The sequence below is a fragment of the Meleagris gallopavo genome, chromosome 2 (assembly GCF_905368555.1).
Source record: "Meleagris gallopavo chromosome 2, MGAL_WU_HG_1.1, whole genome shotgun sequence".
NCBI classification, from domain to species: Eukaryota; Metazoa; Chordata; class Aves; order Galliformes; family Phasianidae; genus Meleagris; species Meleagris gallopavo.
The window spans coordinates 23513278-23537518 of NC_139405.1; the positions used below are offsets into that span (position 1 = coordinate 23513278).

A 24241-nucleotide genomic window follows, 5' to 3' on the forward strand; every position below is an offset into this window, starting at 1 on the left:
TTTGGTTAGAGATAGCTACAGTATAAATGTCTAAAATACCATTATGAGTCAGATTCACACACAGGTGAAAACAAAACAAAAAATGTCTAAAACATCATTAGAAAGTATATTCATCCACAAGAAGAAAAAAATAAAAGAAGCTTAATCAAAAGGTATTCAGAGCAATGAGTTTTTCAAATAGACTTTAAAATATTTTGTTTTACCTTTGGTAACAGTCTTCATTTTCTAAATCAATGTGAAGACAGCAGAGATTTTTCTGTCATTAGAATAAAAAAAAAAATCTCTCGAGTGTAGAAAAGCTTTTTGAATACAAGAAAGTTAGCAGCTGGTAGGGTTTAGTAAAGTGCATATATACATATAGTATTTAGTAATACATATATGTATGGGAATTGTTGAGTCTTGGCCTGAAGCACTGATTGATCACCTGGGGAAAGGAGCCGGTCAGCCCTGGGAGCTGGTGAAGGCAATTCAGCTGTGTGACTGGAAGGGGTGGAGCCTGGCTGCACCTCTGTTAGACCTCATTTAGAGGCTGATTGCCAAGGGGGAGGAGATTTCTGGAGTTCTCTCCTTTTAGAGTTTTCTACTACGAGCCTAGGATGCGGTGAGCACTTCATTTTTGATAGTCTCTTTCCCCCATGATAATCTTTCTAACTATAAACCTGTAAAACATTATCCTAACCATGTCACTCTTTTAACTGTACATTTCTTAATTTTACTGCATGTACACAAAAACATGAATATATTATTTTCATATTTATATCAGTATATATAAACATATATGCTATATATGTGTATGATATGTTTATTTATATATATATATATATATATATATATTTAAATGCCAATATGCTACAAGAATCCTGCTCAGCATCACAGGGTGCATCTTCTTCACAAGATCAAGAATTCTAGCATCAAGTAGGAAGTCAGTTTTGGCTTCATTTGCTGGAGAGTGAACAGCAACAGGCTGAATTTCTAGAGTGGGTACTGTGACATCATATGCATATCCTTGCGTGTTCCTATCCTAATTCCTGGAGCAGCCATTCTCAATGTTAATGGAAATGTCAATGAGACTAGTAGAAGTTTAATACCTCTGCGAATCAAATTATCTAAAACATATGGACTGAAAGACATAAATTTAGGCACCTGGATTTGGGAAAAAAAAAAAGTTATTCCATAAAAAAAATCCAGAGCTAAAGTACCAACAATTATTACTTTAGAGTTAGTTGGTTCACTTCACTGCTGCTGAGTGTAGATGCGGAAACATTCAACTGAAAATGCAGCATTCACTGGCTGTAATCGTTCTTTTTCACCATGTATCTGTATTTATTTTTGTAGAGTGCCCTGAGAACTGGTGTGACTGCTAATTTATGACTTGTCCGTGTAATTATTTCTAGCCACATTTTTCTTTGTGTCACTAAATCTGTGCTAGAAAATAAACACTTTCTTAATAGAAACAGAAGTTTGACATGGAAAGCTTTGAACAACATTACTGCAATAAAGAAATATAGCCTCTCCAAAAGGAGATATCATCATCATCATCATCATCACTTTCTAGAAGGAAGAGGGTAAAATAGAACAACAGAATTGCAAGATTTAGTTTATCTTTCTGCTTAAATGCTTGTCACAACATAGCAACATCACTGTAATTAATAATGCCAGGCTTTAGCCTTTGACCAGGATTTGGAGTACAATCCTAAAATTGGGAAACTTACCTACTGTTTCTGAATCTGCCTTTTATGTGGCTGTCTCATTGTCTCTGTCTATGAAAGAGGAAGTGCCATAAGCCCTTTCTACATTTGTGGGATGAGGCTTTGTACAGCATGTGTGAGCTATTATTACTAAATAGCCTTAGAAACTCCAGTGAAAATGTCAGACTGACAGTGCGAGTTGTCTGTTTTGGATGTTGCTGTCTGGGGAATGTTTAACAGTGAGAGGGAAAAGGTAGCTACCTTATTAGAGAAGATGTACCTGCTGTGAGACTGCTCTGAGCTTTAGAGCTTCTTAAAAAACTAGATATTTTTTTTTCCTGAAGTCTGAATGGAAAGGAAACAATTTTATATGGCATTTCTTCCAATTTTCATGGCAGGTTTATTATATACATTATGCTCTTAAAGGTCAGCAGTGTCTTGCTTCCTATGGTGAAGCATAAGGAGAGCTCTCAGATTGCAGTTTATGTTCTGCCTCCCCTGCAAGAGACTCAGCTGAGGATATTGCAGGAGAAGCACTCTTCTTCCTGAAGACCTTGGGTTTTTCTTTGGTGCTTTCATTAGTGGTTCTGAGTCCTAAATCAACTCCTGGTTCCAAGGAACTTGCAGCACTACTTGCTTTTGGATGATGGTTTGGGATAGAAGAGTTTAGCAGCAGTTTTATATGGCAGCCAGTGTACTCTGGATGACGTAATCCTTTGTTGGTCTACTAAATGTTGCTAACTTAGGTTAGTTGTGATCTATCTGGTTTGTCTGAAGTCTTCATCTCTATCATTGACTGTATACTCCTTGTGATGATATATATCTGTGTGATATGGAGTGTTTTTAAATATAAAGGAAAGGGAATGGATGAAGCGAATGAGAGGTTGCATAGCTAAGTGGGATTGTAGGTATATGTTAGATGACTCTAGTCTCCTCCAGGCAGCCTTTGGGAGAGAGATGAATGTGGCCTGGGAGATTCTTACAGTTTCCTGTGCAGTTATGGTTGGTCCAGGCAATTGAAAATGCTTGACTATTTTTAGTCAGCTTGAATACTTCTCTGTCCTGTAGACTTGCTGCTGGCAGTTTGCAAAGTACATTGCCAAGGGGAGTTTTCCTACTATCTAAATGCTTGCATGCTGCTGCTTTTAATACCTCTATGTGAAGCAGAAAGAAGGCAAGTTACACTATAGATATGTGGGAAGTACCTAAAAGATGAGAATCAAAAATTCCCTGTTGTGATTCATTTCTAGCCTAGGTATTAAATGTATTCATCCTCCTCGAAAAAAGGAAGGAGATATGTTAACCATTTGTAATAGGGCTTGAGAAAACTTAAGAGGCTAATAATTTGGTACAAAATCTCTCCAGGAAAGGTGTGTCAAGTAAGGATTGCATGCAAAGTATGTTTCTGACTGATTATATTTCACCTAAATGTACTTGTCTAAGAGCAGGTCTTTTTAATGGCTGCTCCTGCCTCTTTGTGTACTCTGATTATCCTGCTCCCTACGTGGAAGGAGACTTTCCCTACTGTTGGCTAAGCCAGAAAGCATAAATAAGTCTGGATGTAGGCATGGAGGGATCTTTTGTTGGTTTTACATTTAAAAAAAAAAAAGGCAATTGGACCTTGATTCCATTACTAGCTTTCCTGTATGAGTGAGCTGCAATCAAAATTTTTCTTTGAAGATGTTTTTCTTCCACTTATTCCTGAAGAGAGGAGGCAATATTTCTGACTTACGTATAAATTAAGAGTACTTCAGATGGCACTTCAAAAGTGAAAGGATTCTGGATTTTCTGAAGAGAAATTAAAAGAAGAGGCTGAAATCTAGCCCTTTTCATAGACTAGTTTTAATCTTACAAGTGTTATACTGGTTGTTGGCATCTGCTTCTTAAGAAGGAAAAAAAGAAGACAAAAAAAAAAAAGCTGCTGAGGGAATAGATTCAAAGCATTATTTCTCTGTCACTAAAAAAATCTGCCATCTTTTTTCTCTTTGCACAAGACACCACTATGACTTTCATCTTCTTAGTGTCCAAGAAAACTAAGCACTGAAAAAACTGAGAAGCTACCAAGGCTGAAATCCAGCCATATAAGTTTGACTGCCTTTTGCTTCTAGCAAGAGTTAGGATAAAAACATTTTAAATATTTGTTGCCTTGACTTAGAGGCTAATGTAAGAATTACAGAATCACAGAATGGCCTGGGTTGGAAGGGACCTCAAGGATCAAGGATCTCCAACCCTCCATGCCACACGCAGGGCCAACAACCTTCACATGTAATACAAGACCAGGCTGCCCAGAGCCCCATCCAATCTGGCCTTGAACACCTCCAGGGATGAAGCAGAATCCATTCAAGGGAAAAAGGTGTGTTGAGTTCTGAGCAAAATAGGAACACTTACTTGCTTTATTTATTTACTGTGTCTTGAAAAGGCTTTTTTTCAACTTTAATTGAAGTTTCTCATGCCTTTTGGCCTTTGTAAAGCTCTCTGAATGGCTTATAAGGAAAAGCTCATTTACTGGATTTATCAATAACTTTTCAAATTTTTTTTTAAAAAAGTATTGAGGGTATCATCACTTCTGATTGTTGGGTCTGTTCTTTCACTTTCATCTTCTGCAAAAGTATTGACAAAATAAATCTTTGTTCTTTTTCTCTGGTTTGATATAGTTAATTTGCTTCTAATATGATATTATGACTTATTACTAGATGATCATTATGGTCCTTTTCAACCCAGGCCATTCTGTGATTCCATAATATGATTCTATGATATAAGCACTTAGTTCACGCTGGTGAAGGACACTTAGTGAAAATCAATGTATTGAACATGGATAGTATGTGTGAGAGGATATTCTTTTTATTACAGCAGCATCTAGAGGCTTCATCTGAAATCATACTTTCTATGCCAGTCATTATGAAAGCATGATGAAAGAAAGCAGCTGTCCTAATATTTCTTCATTTCCAAAAAGAAAAAAAAAAAAACAACACACCACGACTCAAAAAGCAACTAGGCAAAAGATAAATATAAGGGTATTACTCTTTTGTGTGTTGGGATAGCAAAGCATGTCATACAGGTCATCTAGATCTGTGAGTGCTAATGTAGCAGGTACAGTACAGGTAATGCTTTACCTGTAATCAGGACTATCTCAGACAGCTGTGATGGTAACCTTCTGGGAGTCTGGAAGAGCTCAAAATAAACTAAATACATTTTGATGCTCATATAAAGAGAAGCAAGTTCTAGGAGACAAGACTTCTTTGTTTGTTAAGAAGCGCAGTTTTCTGAGAGGCACATTTCATAGTCATTCAGAGAGACTGTTGCACCTGTTGAAGGTACAGATGCAGTCTTTCAGGCAGTATTTTGTCTGGCTTAACGTTTCCTAAATGCAGAGGCTTGTAAGGTTGCTGTTCCATACAGGACTCTTCTGTGAACTTATTATTTGAGGGAGACCAACAAAGGCAACTGTGTTTAAGGAATGCGCTGTCACACTAAAAATCTTAACTCCATTTTAGTGTTTGTATAAAAACTTTGTTAGAATACCAATTGAGACTGGATATCTATACAGCCACTGACTTCGTGGTGACTATCAATCTGAGAAATGCAGTAATATGAAAATAAGGCTTTTTTCTCTAATCTCTATCAGAGTAATTCATAAAAACCATTTTGTTTAAGGCATTTGAAAATGGATGTGGAGATTAAGGACAAATTAATTTGAAAACTCTTTTAGAGAAGGAAACTAAAATATACTTTAACTTGTGATGTGCTGTGTAATTTAAGTTAGCTGTCCTGTAGCTGTAAGAGTAGTGTAACTGAGTATCACAGCAGTGCATGTGTGCACATCCACAGATTTCCTTATTGGACTATCTACAAACAGAGGCAAAATAAAAAATAGGTCAAGATAGCATAGAAATAAAATGCTAAATAGATCATGCCCTACATGTACTGAAAACGTGAGCCTTCGCCTAGGTGTCATTATTTCTTAAGTTTATAGGTGAAGGAGTACAAATATACAGTTTGTAGGTTCAACTCACTAAAACCTCATTTTCTATAGTTAGAAACAATTTTTCTTGGCATGAAAGACAGTTACAGATACGGAGATTTTTGCACTGTACTGTTACCTGATGTCTTCATGTGAACAGCCAAGATGTTTTTGGTAATCATGTATAAGGATTTTATTTATGATTAATGAAAGATTACTTATCAAAATAATTTTCATTTATGAATCTCACAGAAAAACTCAAACTTGGTAATCTTTCATATGGCCATATGTGCACAGAATCACTGTTCAATCAGATGCAAATTAATTTCAGAAGAAGACGTGTTACCTGGATTTGGTTTTCCGGTTTTATATTGCCTGGAATTGAAAAACCTAAAATAATAAACATTATGCATCATTAAAAGTTATGCTCATGTCTGAACATTAATAGAGATTAAGCAGTAATGCTGAATACAGCTATGCCAGGTCCTCATCTATTATCGCATGTACTCAGCAGGGCTATACCAATTTTTATTGGCAGAGGGTTGGATTGAAAGTCCACAAATTCATGTCACTAAAAAATTCCCTACTCTGGTACTGTACTGATTTTTTTTTTTCTTTTGCTTGCTCCTTGTATGATTTTACTTGGGTAGTTCATCATTAGTGAACATCTAGCAAATTAGTAAGTTAATTGATAACTTCTGCATATTTCCTGGGAAGCAGCTGCTTTTAAAATACTTAACAAATTTGCCATAGTCCTAATCTTTCACGTACAATCTGGATTAAAAATATGAAACCAAGGCAAGCAATGAGTGAAAGAAGCCTCAAAATAGTTTATAGTTTTACCTAGTTAAACTAGAACCAAATATTCATTCAGTTTCGCTCATATTTAGCAGAAGTATACTGTTATACATTCACAAAGTATCTTACAGGTAGATATGGGGAATTCTTTTAAGATCACATTTAACGAGGTTTGGGATATAAAAGGTATGATTAAAATCTGTGGACCAATGATTTACTTTTGACGAGTCGATGTAAAATGCAGTATAAGAAGGAAGTGAAGTATATAGAATCACAGACTGATAATGGTCTATTAGATCATTTCAAATGTTCTTCTAAAATTTAAAAGTTTTAATTTAGAAAAGAAATTAACAAGCTTACTCTTGAATTATTGGTGCAAGTTGAGTGCCAAGATCTTCACAGTGAAACCATTTTTCAAAGAGGACATTAGTTGATGTTCCCACATAGTATCTGACAAAGTGAAAATATTAGTCTTTTATTAACTAACAGATCAAGTAGTTTGAGTCTTTTCAGGAAAACAGCTACTTAGTGTGTACTATTCTCAATATTGGTGTATGTTGTTTCAACACATGGTTATTTAGGGAAGCTTTAAGCTTCCCTGATCAGCTGACTGATGGGGTACTTAAACTAGTTTTGAGAGCTTATGAATTTTGCTGATCAACCGTAGATAATTCACCAAACTCTCTTCACAAACTTTCCTGACTTTATCCCTGGAACTTAACTGGTCCGTAATACTTTAGGATCAATAGCTCTTGTTTTAGGTAAGGTTACTATGAAAACAACTGTTATCAAATACAGTCCCCAGTAACTGTTTCTGTTAAGGTATTAGATAAATATTCCTTTTAATACTCCACTTGCTTATTGTCTGTGCGTGGGGTAATAAGAATACAAGGTTGTTTACAGACTTGTTTGCCAAAATTTATATGGCTTACAATTGCATAAATTTGGGAGATATTTAGTTCACCCTCCTGAAAAGGAACTCAGTGTTTTACTTGCATTATTTTGTCTTAACAGTTAAATTGTGCTAAGATCAATTGGACAAGATAGTTGCAGTCTATGCAATGGCACATATAGAATTTACCTACAATTTTTAAAAAATATGATAAGGCAGGGATGTTTCAGTACAGTCAGATATTACAAGTGATTGTAAGTAGACCTTATGTGCCCTTTGGGTTAGTGACTGGAATTAATGTTTAAAGATGTAAACAAGGCTCATAAGACTATAATCTGGAGTATTTATGTTATCATGTCTGTCATATGACTATATAGGTATTGCCACAAGTTTTGCAAAAAGAAAGCTCTTGGAAGTGAGAAGCATCATTAATGCCTCCAGTGCGGAAAAAGCTGTGCTATGAGCACAAATTTTGGACACCTGAGAATCTACAGAGAAGAGAAATGTTACAAATGTCTTAGTCAAAGAAAGCCTTTGAAGGGCTCTACAACTTATGAAGTACTAAAGAATCCAATCTAACATCTAAAACCAAACTTTAACTTCTTTACCACAGGATTAAGTTTTGCTAGTGCATTTTTTATTATAAAACAAAGAATGTTAACATTAATTAGGCTGAAACACTGAGACATGCTCTTTCACTTGCACAATAATAAGCATGCTGGGGGCTCTGATTTATGACTGAAGCTTGTAGGCATGGTAAATAATGTAATGGCAGCCTCACATTAGTCCTTAAGTCAGCATGATTCAAAGCAATCTTTTGCTGTTGATGAGTGGAAGTTTGACAAGAACAGAAGCTCTGGTTCTAAATCCCATTTCCTAGTAGTGCACACAGAGCCAATGTCACTTCAAAAATAAACATTACTTTTACTTCCATGACTTCAGGCATCTTTGTTCATAATTTCAGTGTGAAAACACTTCAGTGATTTATTTTCAGATACCTGATTAATATTTTCAGTTAAGAGCGTGCTTTAATTATTCTTTTTCCACCTGCTAACCATATGCTAGCTTTTAATTAGTTTAAATTTTCCCCAAGAACATGACTGTATCACAGAGCAAATCCCTATTTCTATCTGCCTTGGAAAGCTAGTCAACATCTATTCAACTTATGCCATCCCCAAACTTCAAGTATAAGACGTTATTTTATTTGAAGTTGCATAAAGCTACTTAGGTCTTTTATTTCAAGTAAACATTGTTTTCCAGATCACTAGCTAGTTTTCAGCTCACAGTATCTTTTTTTTTAATGATGCCAATATTCAGAAATCAGGCCTGCTATGAAAATAATAATTAAAAAAACAACAAAAAAGTGCATAGATAAATGCTGTTTAAGTTAACTGTGTGTGTTTTCAGCTTGGAACCCATTCCAGTGACTCTTTGAATGGTCCCTTTCTTAGTTTCCTATCTCTTTATATTTTGTTTGAATAAAAAGTATTTTCAGCTTGCATATTCACCGTCATCCTGCTATGATACAGCTCATGCAACCATCAAAACTGTAGGTGAGAGGACAGAAACAGTACATTCCAGCCCTTGCTGAAATTTTAAATCTTTTTGAATTACATGAGTAACTATAATCTCACTTTGGTCAGTGTCCATATAATATAAAAAAAAAAAAAAGCCAACTTTTCTGTCTGCCATGACTTGCCCTCCTACCCTTATGAAGGCTATAAAATAGCAGAACAAGGCTTATTCCAGCTCCCACTAGAATACTAAATAAAACTCTCATTTATTTGAAGACATTGTTCTCGTATAGCAATGAAATCTAGGCAGATGTGTTTACCATATAGAGGTGTTAGTGTTAAGAAAACTGACTTTTATTTCCAGCTACTTGCACACTTGCCAGAAAAGCTCATCTTCATCTTTTTGCTTTCAGTGCTTAAGAAGGAATTAATGTTCAACTTGCCAGAACTGATAGAAAAATCTTTTCTGATTTGTCCTGTTACAAAACTGAGACTTTAAAACTTCAAATGATAGTAGTAAGCAATATATATTTTGATAGCTATAATTGTAGCACATATTGTAGGGATACCTCAACCTGTTCTTCGCTTGACTAAGCCAAACACCGCATGAGATCTCTGTATATGTCTGTATGGATAAATAAATTTCTGGACAAAAGTAATACAAAACTGCCAGGATAAATCTGTTATATTATCAAGGAACTGAAACATAGTATTGTATTGACAAGATAAATTAATTGCGCATTATGAATCCTAACAGATTTGCTCACAATTATACCTCACCTGAGCCCATCCATTTCTGTCTTTTGTCTTTGCCTCTCAATTACAAGACCTACAGTGTCTGCGTATCTTTGAGGAGAATGAGGTATCCTGGCAGGTAGGAGAAACATCTGTTCAGACAGAAGAAATAGGAAAGCATCAATGTTAGGAGGTCTTTGTTTCATCTGTAGTCCTTCTGCTGCAACCAACCTGTAAAGTCTTTTGTTCGCTGCCCTACTTTCCTGCTACTCTGTGGTGATCTATGCTGTTCCTTGCAGCCGTATTTAATTCAGTATCAATACCATATAAGATGCTGCTGCTTGCTTTCTCAGTGAATGATGACCACTGAGTCAACAATCAGCACTGCCTTTATTGCAGCGTGGTGCTGTCCTTCCCAGTTTGATCATCATTGCTAGACACAATTAAAACAAAAATCTAACTAGTTATTCTATCTGAAATCTTTAAAAAATGTATTTACTGCAGTTTCTCAGGAGCAGAAATAAAAACAAAAAGCAAATTGGTTGTCAGCTCAAGATTTCTAAACTAATCATTCACGGGTGTCCTTGCAACATAGCAAGACGTGACTGCACAATGAGGAGTGTTATTCTTCAGAAATAATTAACAAATACGAGGTACTACTAATTCATGCAAGTGTCAGAAAAAGAATAGGTAATGTTTGGCTGGGAGAAGCCTTCTACTGAAGTTTGAAAGCAAATCTCTTTCTAGCAGCTATGTGAATATGTAAGAAGGCAGTAAGGCTGTGCTGTTCTTGAGTGCTACAGTTTCTAACTGAGTTTGGACAAGTCACTTCAGTTTCTTTGTCTGCAAGGCAGAACTAACAGTAGTGCTTCACAAGGACTGGTGTCAGCCTTCCCACTAGGGCTGTTGTGTGCTCCTTCTCATTAATTCTTCTGTTACATGCCAAGGTGGATGTACTTGCCCATGCGGAGTCCATTACAGAAATCTCCTCTTCTATAGGTTTGAAAGCTTACATCCTGTTTTGTCATTGAAAAGGTTGTATTACTTCTTTTTTAGTGACATTAAGTTGTTGGGTCTATTACATTTCCTTTTCTTCAAAGAGTGGTCCCACAATCTTATATTTAATCCTTTCAAAAGCTGAATGCAGTTCAAGCTTTGGACAACAATGAGTAGCAATAGTAAAACATCTTTAGCAGTAACATCAAGAAAAACACCTAGTCACAGTCTCTTTAACAGCATTGAACTACGTGCTGTAGCAAGTCAGCTATTATACAGAGAAACATCTGAATACAGTTGGATATGCTTTATTTAAAAATAGACTTTAAAACTGTTCTGATATTATAATGGTTGTGAAAGCTAGTGATTAGAGATTAACTGTTACTGAAATTGTGAAATGTTGCACAGAGCATGATAGTTTGTTGTTAATTATATGGCATTTGCATGTTGCATCCAAGCTTTTATTACTTATATTTTTTTCTAGCCCGATGTCACCTCTTACACGGCAGTGATAAATTGATCTTGAAATACTTCATAAATACTACATGCTACATACCCATATAAAACAGTAAGAGGAAAAACAATCGTTTTACCTCCCCTTCTCGGATGACAATGTCTTTATGCTTGTTATTTTCAATTATCTTCAAACACATGTCTCCTTTCACTTGGTAAAAAAGCTGAAGGAATGGGAAAACAACATTAGGTCAGGTGCTCCAAAATATTCTGTACTTCATCTTCTGTATAGAAAGGATATACATACAAATACATTCGGCCTGTTTGCAAATAGATTCTAACTTCCAGCCTTAACTGTTTTTTAAAATTTTATGAAATATATATTTCATTATCTGCGCATATACATCTATGACGGTCTGTAATTGCTTGAAGAGCTCTGCCGTGAATGCAGTGAAACCCCATTCCATTGTCTTTATTCCTAGCAATTACATTTTGTAGGACTGGGACTTCATGGTTGAGATATCTGTTAATTCAGCTGGATATAAAGCTTCATTTCTGCTGTTTTTCATTACAGATGCATCGGGGTCTTCACTGTTAAATTCAGTCAAATTAAATACCGCCCTTTCCAAATATGCTCTAAGTATGCATCCCCTTTTGCCTGAAGTGTGTGGTATTTATTATTTTTTCCCAGAGCTTTCTCATGTGGGAATAATTGCCCATATAGAAGCTGTTCTGCTTTATTTCTGTGGATACTTTGAAGCCCTGCAACAGCTGCTCCTCTGCGTGCTCTTCTGCCTACTGTGTGTGCAAAAGGATTATGCCCTAAGCTTACATAAGGACAGGACCACTGAACTTGTAATTTTGTCTTCAGTGACCTTTCTGTAGTTCTAAGAGTAGCTTTGTTGGGGCTCTGAGGTGCCCAGATCTGGCCTCAAGTTTCATGGCAGAGTTGTGCTACAATCTGAAAGCAGATCCCTTGTTGACCAGGAATAGGTCCCTCACTGACCCAAAAATGAGTGCATTTTTATTAACTTTGCATAATGATGCACAACAATAATCCAAACAATCAACTTTTTTTGTGTAGACGTGCTCTGGCCAACTTCTACATATTTCTCATATTCTCTGTGCCATGTCTAGAAACCAAACCAATTTATGCAGTTGTTGAAATTCGGGTTGAAATTGCCTGACATCTGATTCAAAATTAGAACTACAATGAAATTTTTGATTTATAGTCATTAACTAAAATTTTAGCAAAATGGAAATAAAGAGCTGATGAGAAACAAAGACAAAACAAACCGCCCAAGTGTAACAAAAACCATCAACCAAGCCTTTACCACCATTAGAAAAGATTAATCATGTTTTTAAATCAGGGTTATTTTCTGAAAGTTCTGATATACTGATTGATGTATTTGTCTGAGGATCCAAGGAACACCTTTATAAATGTAAGAATAAATACACTGGCAAAGGAATGAAACAGCAGAGAGAACTGAATATACAGAATACACTGGAAAAAAGCTCATGCAGGGAGCTCTTATGTGAGCTCACCTTGTACCAGAGAGATAACCATGGCTTAATTATAACTCTCGTCTAGGTGGCCACAATACCTGGCTACTTATTCTTCTTGTACTCTATTTCGCCATGTTCTCCTCATATCATTTTCCTGTGCACTACTGGAAGACTGTATAAGTGTGACAGTAGCACTCATTACTGAGCATACCAGTTAAGGCTAGAATTGCTTACTGTAGAACATGAAAGGACTGGAGCAGAGAAATGACCTCTCTCTTTTTTTTTTTTTAAAGACTCACCTTATCTAAAACATAAGATCCTGATGGATTATCACACAGGCCCTTGTTAGTACGGCACTGGCAATACAGAAATTGAAAGATCCCATTTGAAATGGTGATTTTTGGAGTGGTATCTTCCCTATGGCTACTGAAGAAGCTACTCCTGGGTACTTTGAAGGAAGTGCTGATGAGGGAAAGAACAGGAGAATTTTGTTGCTTGTGATGGATGAGTATTTTTCTCATAATGGAAGGGGAAAGGGACCATTCAGCTCAATAGTAGAGCATCACAGTCAATAGGAAAGATTCTTAATACAATACTAAATTTCAATTTAAAGAATTGTTTTGTAGTGGGAAAGGAGGAGTGAGACGGGCAATGCTTTGTTAATAGAAGTGTTTTTCTGTCTGAATTTAATACTACCTTTTATTGTAAATTATGGTCTATTCTTCAAACTTTTTTGGGGAAAATGTCAGAATGATTTAGTCATCCGTAAATTATCTGATGTCACTCTGCAAGGTAGTGATTACCAAACTTACTGATGCACTTATATTATACCTGAACTTTGTTGAGGAAACTGTCAGCTTGTTCAACATCTCACTGAGTTACAGTCCATGCCCATTTCACAGGACAGTTTGCCAATACAATATTATCCTGATATTTTGCTGGAACTTTAATCTTTCCTCAGAGCTTACTAAGCTTTGCATTTCAACTTCTTCTGATGTACCTGTAATCCTCTCCTCTCCTCCCCACTCCCCCCCCCCCGGCTCCCCAGAAAAAAAAATCCACAGCTAAGTAATGAAGTGCTGGTGGGTGGGTGTGATCATGCTTCAAACTGTGTAGTGTTGTGTTCAACTTAGAGGAAGGTGGCAGGACCAGTGCTGAATCAGTGCCAAGTGCCAATACAGAGGTATTCCACCCCAAATATGCAGTCTCTGGCAGGCATTTCTGGCAAAAATTAGGTGGATGTATGGAGAAGTAGGATGTTTACTTCAGTGAGAGAGTAACCAAAACTACTTGTTTTGGTAGGAATTCATTTCACTAGGGGATCAGAAAGTATAAACATTACCTTCAAAACAGCAGTATCATCCCTGCCATATGAAAGCGGTGGGACTACTGTCCTTTCATCCAGATGCATGCATCTTAGCAAAGTAATAAAGGAAGTCATAGGGGAAGAACACATTGTTTCTAACTGGTTTGCACAGACCAGCTACAAGTCTATTTAATGTAAAGCTGTGCAATGTTCAGTGAATGTATGGCCTGCTAATTTACATCCAGTGTTGATATCAAGCTCTGCCTAGATACAGTAGCTTACAGTTTCACAAATGCTTCTGTGGCTGAGTGCTTATAAATAAACATCTGTAGATACCTGCAGTTTGCAGTGTACTTTGTGAACTGCTTCTGAAAATGGAATTTGGGATTCACAGAATCACAGAATGGCCAGGTTGGAAAGGACCTCAAGGATCATGAATCTCCAATCCATCTGCCATGTGCAGGGCCACCAATCTTCACATTTAATACCAGACCAGGCTGCCCAGGGCCCCATCCAATCTAGCCTTGAACATCTCCAGGGATGGGACATCCACAACCTCTCTGGGCAGCCTGTTCCAGCACCTCACCACTCTGTCTGTAAAGAACTTTCTCCTGACATCCAAACTAGGCATATTTTGACTTGTGTTGCATGTTAGATTGTTAAATACTGAATTAATTTGATGAGCAAAGCAAATTCTGATGTGGGAGTAGAGTCTGTATGTTCTCCAGACTTGAGTAGTGACTGATCCATGTGAGCAGAGAAAAACAATTTTTCTCCCTTACTCATTACAATTAGGGTAATCAGCCATCAGAAGTCAGGGAAGTAAACAGATGTGACAAGCAGAGAAAACTACGTTGTTTTTTCTTCTCATTTACACATCACCTGTGAAACATGAATACTAGCCAAGTCTCATCCCAACAACTGTATGAAGCAAACTTACTTCTAATTCGCAATCCTTCTGATGTGAAAAGATCATTATTCTCATTGCTTTGTAATAATAGAAGCTTTGTTTCTTATTACAATATTCAAACAGTTTTCACCAGATATAATGTGCTTTTTAAAATACAGGTAGCAAAAAAGGTTTCTCTTGCTTTGACTCATGTTCTCAATTTTACTAGAGCAAAAAGCACTGCAGTACCATCTATGGCATTGATGTGCAACCTTTTGTCTTGCCTGGGTCTCACTGAGTAAACAGGAGCTGTCTTGGATTGCATATACATGAGTTGCTCTGAAAGTAATTTCTGTTATTTCCATGGAAACTGCACAAGATACAAAGAGCACAGTAACACTATTTGATAGAGCGAATTCTCAGCTATGAAATGCTATTTTCAATACAGTCACCACCATTAGCTGAGCTTTTTCAGTAGTGGTGAATAAGAGCCTGCATGCTGGACTTTTTTTCTCCTTGGAGGAATTCAATAATGCACCTTTGTTCCATACGTGCTTTCATGTCAGACACAATTTTGTCAGGTTGCCATTCTGTCACACAGAACAACATGATATTGGTGGAAAAGTTCAGCGTCTCCTGCCACACCACCAGCATCCGCCTCTGAAGTCGTGGCAAACATAATAAAAAAGGAGGCACTACCTTTGGAGCAGCCCTTGTAAAATATACAATACCATTAATATTTAAGTAATAAAAAATTTGATTTTTAATATTTTTCTTAAAGCATTGAAAAGGGAGGAACCAAAACAAAACTGGTGGGATAGGTGACCCTGTCTTTGTGAAACTAATGCATCAGTCTGGTTTGAAGACAGTGACTGCAATTCTTAGTGAGCTCTCAAGGTAATCGTCAGATTTTTGATGAAATTTTTCTCTCCCTATACTTCACCTTTGATAATTATTCACAAATATGTGTACTGCCAGAAAGCGATGATGTGAATAAGATATGGTTGTGAAGTGAAGAGTATTTCTCTCTGGTAAGAGAGGTTGAAATGGAAAGCATAGCTGCCTATTCTTTGCTGTTTAGAGCACTGTGTATAGCCAATGTATCAAAACGCATACAGCTGTATTTGCCATCTCTTGAGCCAGCACTGCCCTGCCCATGGCCTGGTTTTAGTTGACATGGTATTAATAGTATACTGATGGCTTAGTCGTTACTGAGTGATGGGTGTGTGTGGCCACTCCATGGGGAAGAATCGATTCCTTTATAGTATGGGGCTGCAGGTTGGATGTGGCTAACCAACTGGAGTGACTGTCAGAGCCCCTCCCCATTGATATCCATTATCCCCATAAATTCTAAAGGTAAATCAAAATTGCTAGGGGAGAGTTTCTCAAAAGCATGCTACCTAGAGAGCAGCATAAGCTAGAAGAAGGGGACAGCCTTCATTTGAGCAGTCTGTCAGAAATTGGAGCCACGTCCTACTTGTGGTATGTATGTGAGGAGGAGAAAAAGGGAAAGCAAAGCTCAGGTTGAGAAATGCAGATGAGCTCTGATAGACACATCTATGTCATATTTCAGAGACAAATACATCTCAAGCAGAAATGCTAGAAGAAGCTGAAGGGACTGGCCCATGTAATCAAATGAGAGGGGAGCTTTCCATCCTGACATTCCTCTTCAGGAGAGTGATGCTAAGGCTCTGATCTTTGGGACTGGATCAGTATGTAGCTGGTTGTATCTATAGGAAACAATCTGTCTGCTGAGAACAAAAACTTTAGGTGGAATACAGCACAATGAGAAGCAGGACTTTTAAAATCTAGTGCAATATTGTGCCAATGCAAATGTGTTGCAGGTGGCAGATGAAAGGCTGATTTGAATTTCTCTGCATGGAAATGCACAGTTATCTCTAGACTCAACATCAGGTGTGAAGAGAATATGAATTGTAACAAATTTAAAAGCAGTTATTTGAGATTCATTTTGTTTAAGTGGTGGAATGGAGTAGGCAAAGAGGAGTCTAACTAATTTTGGGATCCTACATTTAGAATATCTCGCCTCCCCTCAAAGCAGCCCACACAATGCAATAAATAAAATCTGAAAATGATTTTACTACAATTTAGTTTTGTTATGATCATGGTTTTTTATGCACCACTAACTTCCTCTGAAACAAATAGTTCCCTTCAGATTTCACTTACATTATTTCTGGGAAGCTGTAAGATGAATGAGACAAAATTAAGCTCTTCCCCCACTCAGGCTTCTCAAGTAAGCAAAAATGTAGTAAATACACCATGAATTCTGTGAGCTGTATAAACACCCTAACTCTTTGTGCCACAAATACGCGATGTCAGGGCTGCTGTACAAGTTTCAGTATTTCACATAGTATTCATACAAAAACTTGTTACATAAAACAAATGCTTTCTTTTTAGTACACACTAAGGAAACCTTTTCTGCATAGCTATTTAGGTGCTTTCTCACAGGGTTTTGTCACATTTTAAGAGAAGATGCATTTCCCAAAGCAATTCAATTTTGCTTTGAGTCTGTCTGAATAGATGTATGATATTTTTTTTGTTATCCCTGTCCTGATAGAGAAGATTGCAAGATGGAGCTTAAAATTTGTATTAAAAATAAATTAAAAAAAAGAATATGACAGTCAAAAACTCAAGCCAAAAAATGTGAATGGTTTATCTCTTGTAAGGTGCAGCTTAATTTTGCTATTTATAAAATCTGTCCAATGGAAAACAACATCCTGTGTAGGAGACAGTATTTCTGTGCAGACAGATTGCAGCTCAGTAGTGCACAGAAAATTAGGGATGAACAAATTGTAGAGCTACATATATACTGCTGCTTGCTGAGAATAGGAAAAAATTGTGCTAGACCAGCCACTGTTTTAGTATACTTGATTATAGACTCCAAGTGAAGTGACCAGACTCTCAGCGTCAGAACAGATTTTTCTGATATACCTGCGTGCCAAAGGTGCAAGCAGACAACAGCTCGGGAGGAGGATTCTCCCAGGCAGTCATCTCTGCATGTCAACGGCTTCCTGCTGAGAACTGCAGGCTGACTAGCATGCCTGCCATGAGGTATGAGCTCTGTGTGGTGACAGACATAAAATCATGTCTAAACAGATATAAACAACTCTAAATTTAACTCTTCTTTCCAAACCAAACCTTTTTGCCACCAGGACAATGGTAAAAAAAAAAAAAAAAAAAAAAAAAAAAAAAAAAGGCACCAGGTATATTTGCCAAGAGGATTATAGGGTTTTTGCATTCAGGATTTGGCCTGTAAACAGTATGTCTCTATTTTGGGTGTCAAATTATCGCTTGGTGATATAAATAACATTTTGTCTGCCAAAATAATTGCTGAACACTGTTTTGAATCTTTTTTTTTTTTCTCCCTCTCTCTTTTTTTTAATCCCAAGTCTAATTCAGGAATATACTCTCATACTAGGAAGATCCTTCTATTTTTTTTAAGAGAAAAACATGGGCTTAAAGGATTAATTAGATCACAGGAAGTTGCAAATGTCTGATTGGAAAGCTATCGTAAAATGCAACATCTGACGGTACTGCATCTGTGTAAAAGCTATGGTCCAATTTATTCTGATACTATGAGTTCTCCTATGGTATGGAGTACAAATTGGATCCATGATGGGGTTTTTATGCCTCCATTTTTAATCACTAAGTAATTGTAGAAGAATTGCTATACAAAAGAAAATTTTAGGTATCAATACACCTGCAATGACTGAATTAGTAATAATATACATACTGTAATAATTTACAGACATACTGATGTAAATTATTTCTCTATGGATGTGGCTAAATTTTATACTGCTAAAAAGTCATAGAATAGATTTAGGCTTATTAAGGGAAGGCCAAATTCCTCTCCAGCACATCCAGAAAAGAAGAAAATCTGATGTAAATGATATTTGATAATTGGTGTGGGTCCCTTTCAACTCAAGATATTCTGATATTCATCTGAGTTTTGGTTTAAGGAAAGAGGAGGTAAGACAGTTTTAAAATGAAACCAGATAAGAATTGATCAGGGACAAAGGATAAAGCAGCATAAACTGAAAGATGCAAGGAGAGATGAGACCATAAAGAAGAGGAAAATATATAATTATTGTCTTTATACCCTTTCTCATGGAAGACAGCCTTGCACCTGGCAGAGGGGTTGGAACTAGATGATCTTTGAGGTCCCTTTCAACTCAAACCATTCTGTGAATCTCTGATAGTATTGTAGATCATACTGTTATTCCAGATAAACCTCATCTTTTTGTTTTCAGTCTATAGCTCTCACATTTTTTTAAAGCTAGAAAACAAAGTAGTTGTATAGAACCTGAAAGGCTAAGTTAAGGACAAAAAATTATTTGGACTCATTCACTTCAGTGCCTAACTTGGTTTTATGCTTTGCTAAACCTTCATGTTACTGACCTTTAGAAAATCCACTCACTCTTTGTAATCTCACTTGTCAATGCTTATCCTCCTGCTATGGCATATTGTTATAGATGAGATATTCTTTTCAGTACTCTCGAAGCAGTCAGGCTACAGAATCTGGCAGACAACCATGTTGGTAAAAACACATTTTATTTTCTTCAGCTAAGTATCTCTGGAATTTTCTTGTTAAATGCATGATAGATGAGAAATTTTTCTGGCCAGCAACAACCGCTTGGTACCACACTGCCCCACTTCTCACCTCCAAACAACTTGCTGGCATGACACCAGGTGTGGTCAGGGCTGCCCCTATGCAGCTGATGAGAATGGAGCCAGTGAGCAGGGTCAGACAGGGCTGTGCCAACAGCTGAGTTTGGGTGGTGGGACTACTATGGTTGTACAAAGCAGGCAGGTGTCAGACACTGATAAGATGGCAATTGATTTTTCAGAATGGTAGATATAATGACTGCAGACAACTAACTATGCAGCACAGCTCTAACAGAAAATGAACTAAGGTTTCTGTGAAATAATTGAGTTGTTCTTGTGAGAAATTATTTGGTGGTAAGTAAAGACATTTTTTTGTTTCTTTTTGTTTCTTTTTTTTCTAGTTACTGAACTCAACATACTTCTCATTAGAAGTGTATATAGATGCCTAGTCTCAACTTTCCAAAAGTGCTTAAAATAAGTTGGCCAAAATTTATTGGAATTGCATGAAATTAAGGTACCATACTGGGAAAAATGGCAAATAGTCTTCCATCCTAAAATCCTCGTTGCCAAGCCTCTACTGTCTCCTTTCCATTAAGACTGCTGAAGAGATACTTCTGTTACCTCTATACTATTGCAAGCAGATAAGTCTGTAGGCCTAGTTAAGAATTCCATTATAAGGACAGTAAATAAAGCAGATTGTAACAATTTTCATTTGTTTCTACTCTTTCTTCCTATATTCTGCTTTTGGCCCAATGACTGCTCACAACTCCAAGAAGTAGGATGACTTTCTTTTGTTACAGAAGATATGCAGAAAAAAGGATGGATTTGATTCTTTAAGAATCTCTGTTATATACATACTGAGTTGAAGAGGCCCACAAAGGTCAAGTCTGCCCAAAATTCAAACCCTGTGTCTAAATGCTTCTTAAACTGTGGTAGGGTTGGTGCTGTGACCACTGCCTTGGGAATCCATTCATATTGAAGTGATAAGAACAAGTTATCTAGTTTCCCTTTGGAAGCTAATTATAGCAGAATAGATTTGATCTCATTGTATTTGTTTAAAAGGAAGTGCACAGACTGTGCTGTTCTGGTGCATAATTCTGTTTAATTATTTGAATAAATCTAATAAATACTACACCACTGAGATCGGTATTGCTTATTTGTAGCTTCAAAATTAGCAACGTTCTAACCATACAGATCAATTAAAACAACAAAATATAAATGAGTTATTGGTTACCTCCTCTCCTTCTTCAATATGATAATCCTTTCTTTCATTAGGCCCTCCAACAAACATCACATTCAATTGATATCGATGCCTAGAAAAGAAAAGTGACTTTTTAAAACTACCTCTACACATAGCGTTCTTTCTTTCTATCTAAGTTTTGTGGAGTGTTTTTTTGTTTTGTTTTGTTTTTAATGTTTTGAGGACAGTATATTGGTGAAAAAAGAGCAAGGAGTAACATCCAAAATTAAAAAGAGACCTAGAGCATCTTCCTTCTCTGCCACTGGCCACCTATTTCTCTTTTGGTGTTTCAGTGCCTTCAGCTATGAAAAGGGGCAAAGCTTATCAACAGTGGAAAGAGCTTTGAATTGTAAAGACAGAAAATGGTATGCAAGAGGCACAAGACAGGAAAACGTCCTTTAAATATGATCGGTCTGGAGAAGAGAAGGCTCTGAGGTAACCTCACAGTGGACTTTCCCCTAAAGGAGAGTTACAGAAAAGAAGGGGACAGACTCTCTAACAGGATCTGTGGTGATGGAAGAAAGGGAAATGGTTTCAAGCTTGGGGGCCTTAAGTTAGATATAGGGAAAAATTACTTTACAGTGAGGGTGGTGAGGCACTGGAACAGGTTGCCCAGTGATGCCCCGACCCTGAAGACTTTCAAGGTGAAATTAGATCAGGCCCTGAGTAACCTGATTTAACTGTGAATGTTCCTGTTCATTGCAGGGGAGTTGGGCTAGGTGGCCTTCAGAAGTCCCTTCCAACTCTAAGGATTTTATGATTCTATAAACTATCAGCTTGTCTCTCTTCTATTTATACTGCCTTTGCTGAAGTGAAACAGCACTGCAATGGTTTCTTTATGGCTGTGGATGATTTAAAAAAAAAAAAAAAAAAAAAAAAAAAAAAAGAAATTCAGGTCCTTTATCTTAATTCTGTTTCTGAGAGTGCCAGAGAGCGTTTCTCAGTTTCCACAAAGAATAGGCATCACCCCAATTATCTGTCAGTCTGTCTATATTAAGAAAGAGATAATATAAGTTATCCGTTTCCTTTGTGTGGCAAAACGTCCTATAATCCAGAATTGTTAACTGTGATTCAAAATTTGTCCTAAAGACCTCTTTGATGTGTGAGCTGAGGGATGCTGACATCTATGTTTCAATAAAAAGATTTTGGGTAGTACTAGAGATCGTAATGATGGAGATCATAATACAGAACTAGCAGGTCAATGGTCCACTGCAACACAGGGAAGAAATATTTGTCTCTCTGTCAGCACTTCATAAGCCTTCAATGAGAGAAGCCAAGCAATTTTGAACAGCTGAATGCATATATTTGATCTGTTACCATAGTCATGTTTACTTTGCTATCTTAAATGCTTTATTTAAATGATAAAGAACACCACAGTAAGCATTAGCAAAAGAAAAATCACAAATAATACGTACAAACATCTCCTTGATCAAATTCAAGTACAAGGAATTAAATTAGATTACAATACTTAAATTGACTGCTAACATCATGGGAAGCACGTTATAGCACCTGGCTTAAATGCCAATAACTTAAAATAAGGAACCACAATCAAAGCTGTTTGTGTTAGACATGTTTAATATTTGTGTTCAAGAACACATCAAAATACTTCTGCATTAATGAATCTTTCTACTGAAGAAGGGTAGGAAGACCAAAACAATAAAAACACAGTGAAAAGTTCATAAAATAAATTCAAAGCAATGCTGGACAATAAGGGAGAGGGTATTTGAGTATCTTGTAGCCTATTTTCAAGGTGAGTAAATTTTGAGAAACCCCCAAAAAATCAATTTTTTGAGCCCCATGGTTTAAATCATTAATTTTATTGAGTCAATAATTACAAGGGAAAATATTGCTTTCAAAATCATTCCTTAACTTTTAGTTACTTTTAGGCAACCTGATGTTGGTTCTGTTACTCTATGGATTTAGTTATTTTTTTTACATAATAAGCAGGCACTCATGAGTTAATTCTTCCTATTACTAACAATTAAACAATGGTCCCATCAAAAAATTCTCACCATCAAATACAAGTAGAAACTCCAAGAAGTTTGTTTGTTCACACTGCTAAACAAAGTTGTCCAGTTAATATACTTGTATTGAGTTAGGAAGAAAAAGCCATAGGAAATAAGAGGTTCAGTTAAGACCATCTAAGATGCAGCTAATGCAGTTTCAATGTCAAAGGTTTCAGGCATGTGGAAATTACTTGATTGAATTATTTTCAGATTTCGAATGAGACGATAATCAATGGCCTATTAAGTTTTACATACGCTTATTTCTCTTCCTAATCACATAAAGAAAATGTAACCAGCAGGCAATCTTTTAAAAATGTCTCAAGACTGTGAAGAATGAGATATTTCATGACTACAATGAGGTCTCTTTACTGTAAGCACCATACTCTGAACTCAAAGAGCTTTAGAAGTGCCTTAGTGACCCTGTAAAAATCAGCTATTCATGGGTTCTGATTTGGCACAAATTGTTCTTTGAGGTTAGAAGTAGTTAAGCTTGCAAGCAGTGTAATTAAAATATATATCATTAAATTGCAGCTCTTACATTGTATTGTTTTCTTGACTTTAGTAAAACTCTTAAGTAGATGGTGATTCAGGAATTGAGGTTTTGTTTTGAAATCCCAAATAGGTATTTAAAATGTTGATTTTTCTTAATTGAATGGAACATAAAAGAATAAATTTTGAAAGCCATAGCAAATGTAGAAACAAAAAGTCCAACTGATGTGCTGTAAGACTTAGACTTTAACCAATCTTTGAAATTTAAGATCATAAGTTACTTAAATTTTTTAAGATGTAGGCCACCTTGTGATGTAGGCCATGAGAAGATTTTTTCTTACAGCCATACTCAGCACATAAATGATCAAGTCTTTGAAAATAATCTTGGAAATCTATTAGTTAAATCTTGGAAAACTGCCTAAAGCTTTTTGGAAAATCCTTAAAGCACCAGGAGCAGGCAATGAGAGACTCAGAATCTAGGTAACACAAGGCTTGTCTCTCCTCCTCCACAGACTGAAGTTTCAATTGGGGGAAAAAAATAAGAAAAAAAAAGATTTATTTAATCTATGCAAGTTTTATCACGAAAAATATCCTTTGTTTCAGTGTAGCTTTTTGCAGTATTTATGAGGGAGATTCATCAACACTGACAGCTTAGGAACTCGCGTAACTTTCTAAACCTCTGATAGACCTCATGCTTCACAGTTACTTCATGATTACACAGAGCTGCTGGTAGATTGTGCAGAATAGTTCAGTAAACAAGAAGGTTCAATTTACTGATGAAGAAAGAAAAACATGAATGTTTCACATAAAATTTTACTGACATCACTGGTAAGCTTTAGAATTGACTATGCTTTATAAAATGCTTCCTAAATCTGTTCTGAATGTGAAAGAAATGAGAGGACTCATAAAGAGAAGACATTTTCTTCTCTCTCTCACTGTGAAACTGCTGTGGTGATTTGTTTCATAATTTCTCAGTCAGAACACAGAACTTCAGTTTCAATAGCAACATCTCAGTAAGGATGTGCATTTTACCTTACTTATGCTTTGCAACCATATATCTGAAAAGCAAATGTAACTGTGAACAGAAATTTATGTCATTGCTACAGTGCTGCTCATTCAGCTTTTGATTAGAGGTAGCCTTTCAG

At 36.5% G+C, this 24241-nt stretch overlaps 2 protein-coding genes across 4 annotated transcripts in view; one reads left to right on the forward strand and one right to left on the reverse strand.

Moving 5' to 3' along the window:
- MTA3 (metastasis associated 1 family member 3) overlaps positions 1–24241 on the forward strand; it is a 591413-nt gene that overhangs the window by 180409 nt on the left and 386763 nt on the right. The window lies entirely within an intron of this gene.
- HAAO (3-hydroxyanthranilate 3,4-dioxygenase) overlaps positions 1–24241 on the reverse strand; it is a 31770-nt gene that overhangs the window by 6417 nt on the left and 1112 nt on the right. The window contains exons 2-6 of one of the 3 annotated variants that reach the window (XM_003203885.5): positions 20596–20674; positions 11178–11261; positions 9634–9740; positions 6808–6897; positions 5996–6039 (exon numbers count right to left, since the gene is read on the reverse strand). In XM_003203885.5, coding sequence (XP_003203933.2) covers positions 5996–6039; positions 6808–6897; positions 9634–9740; positions 11178–11261; positions 20596–20674 — 404 coding nt within the window. The remainder of the gene's footprint in view (positions 1–5995; positions 6040–6807; positions 6898–9633; positions 9741–11177; positions 11262–20595; positions 20675–24241) is intronic. The other 2 variants (XM_019612706.3, XM_010706759.4) reach the window with 2 other exon arrangements.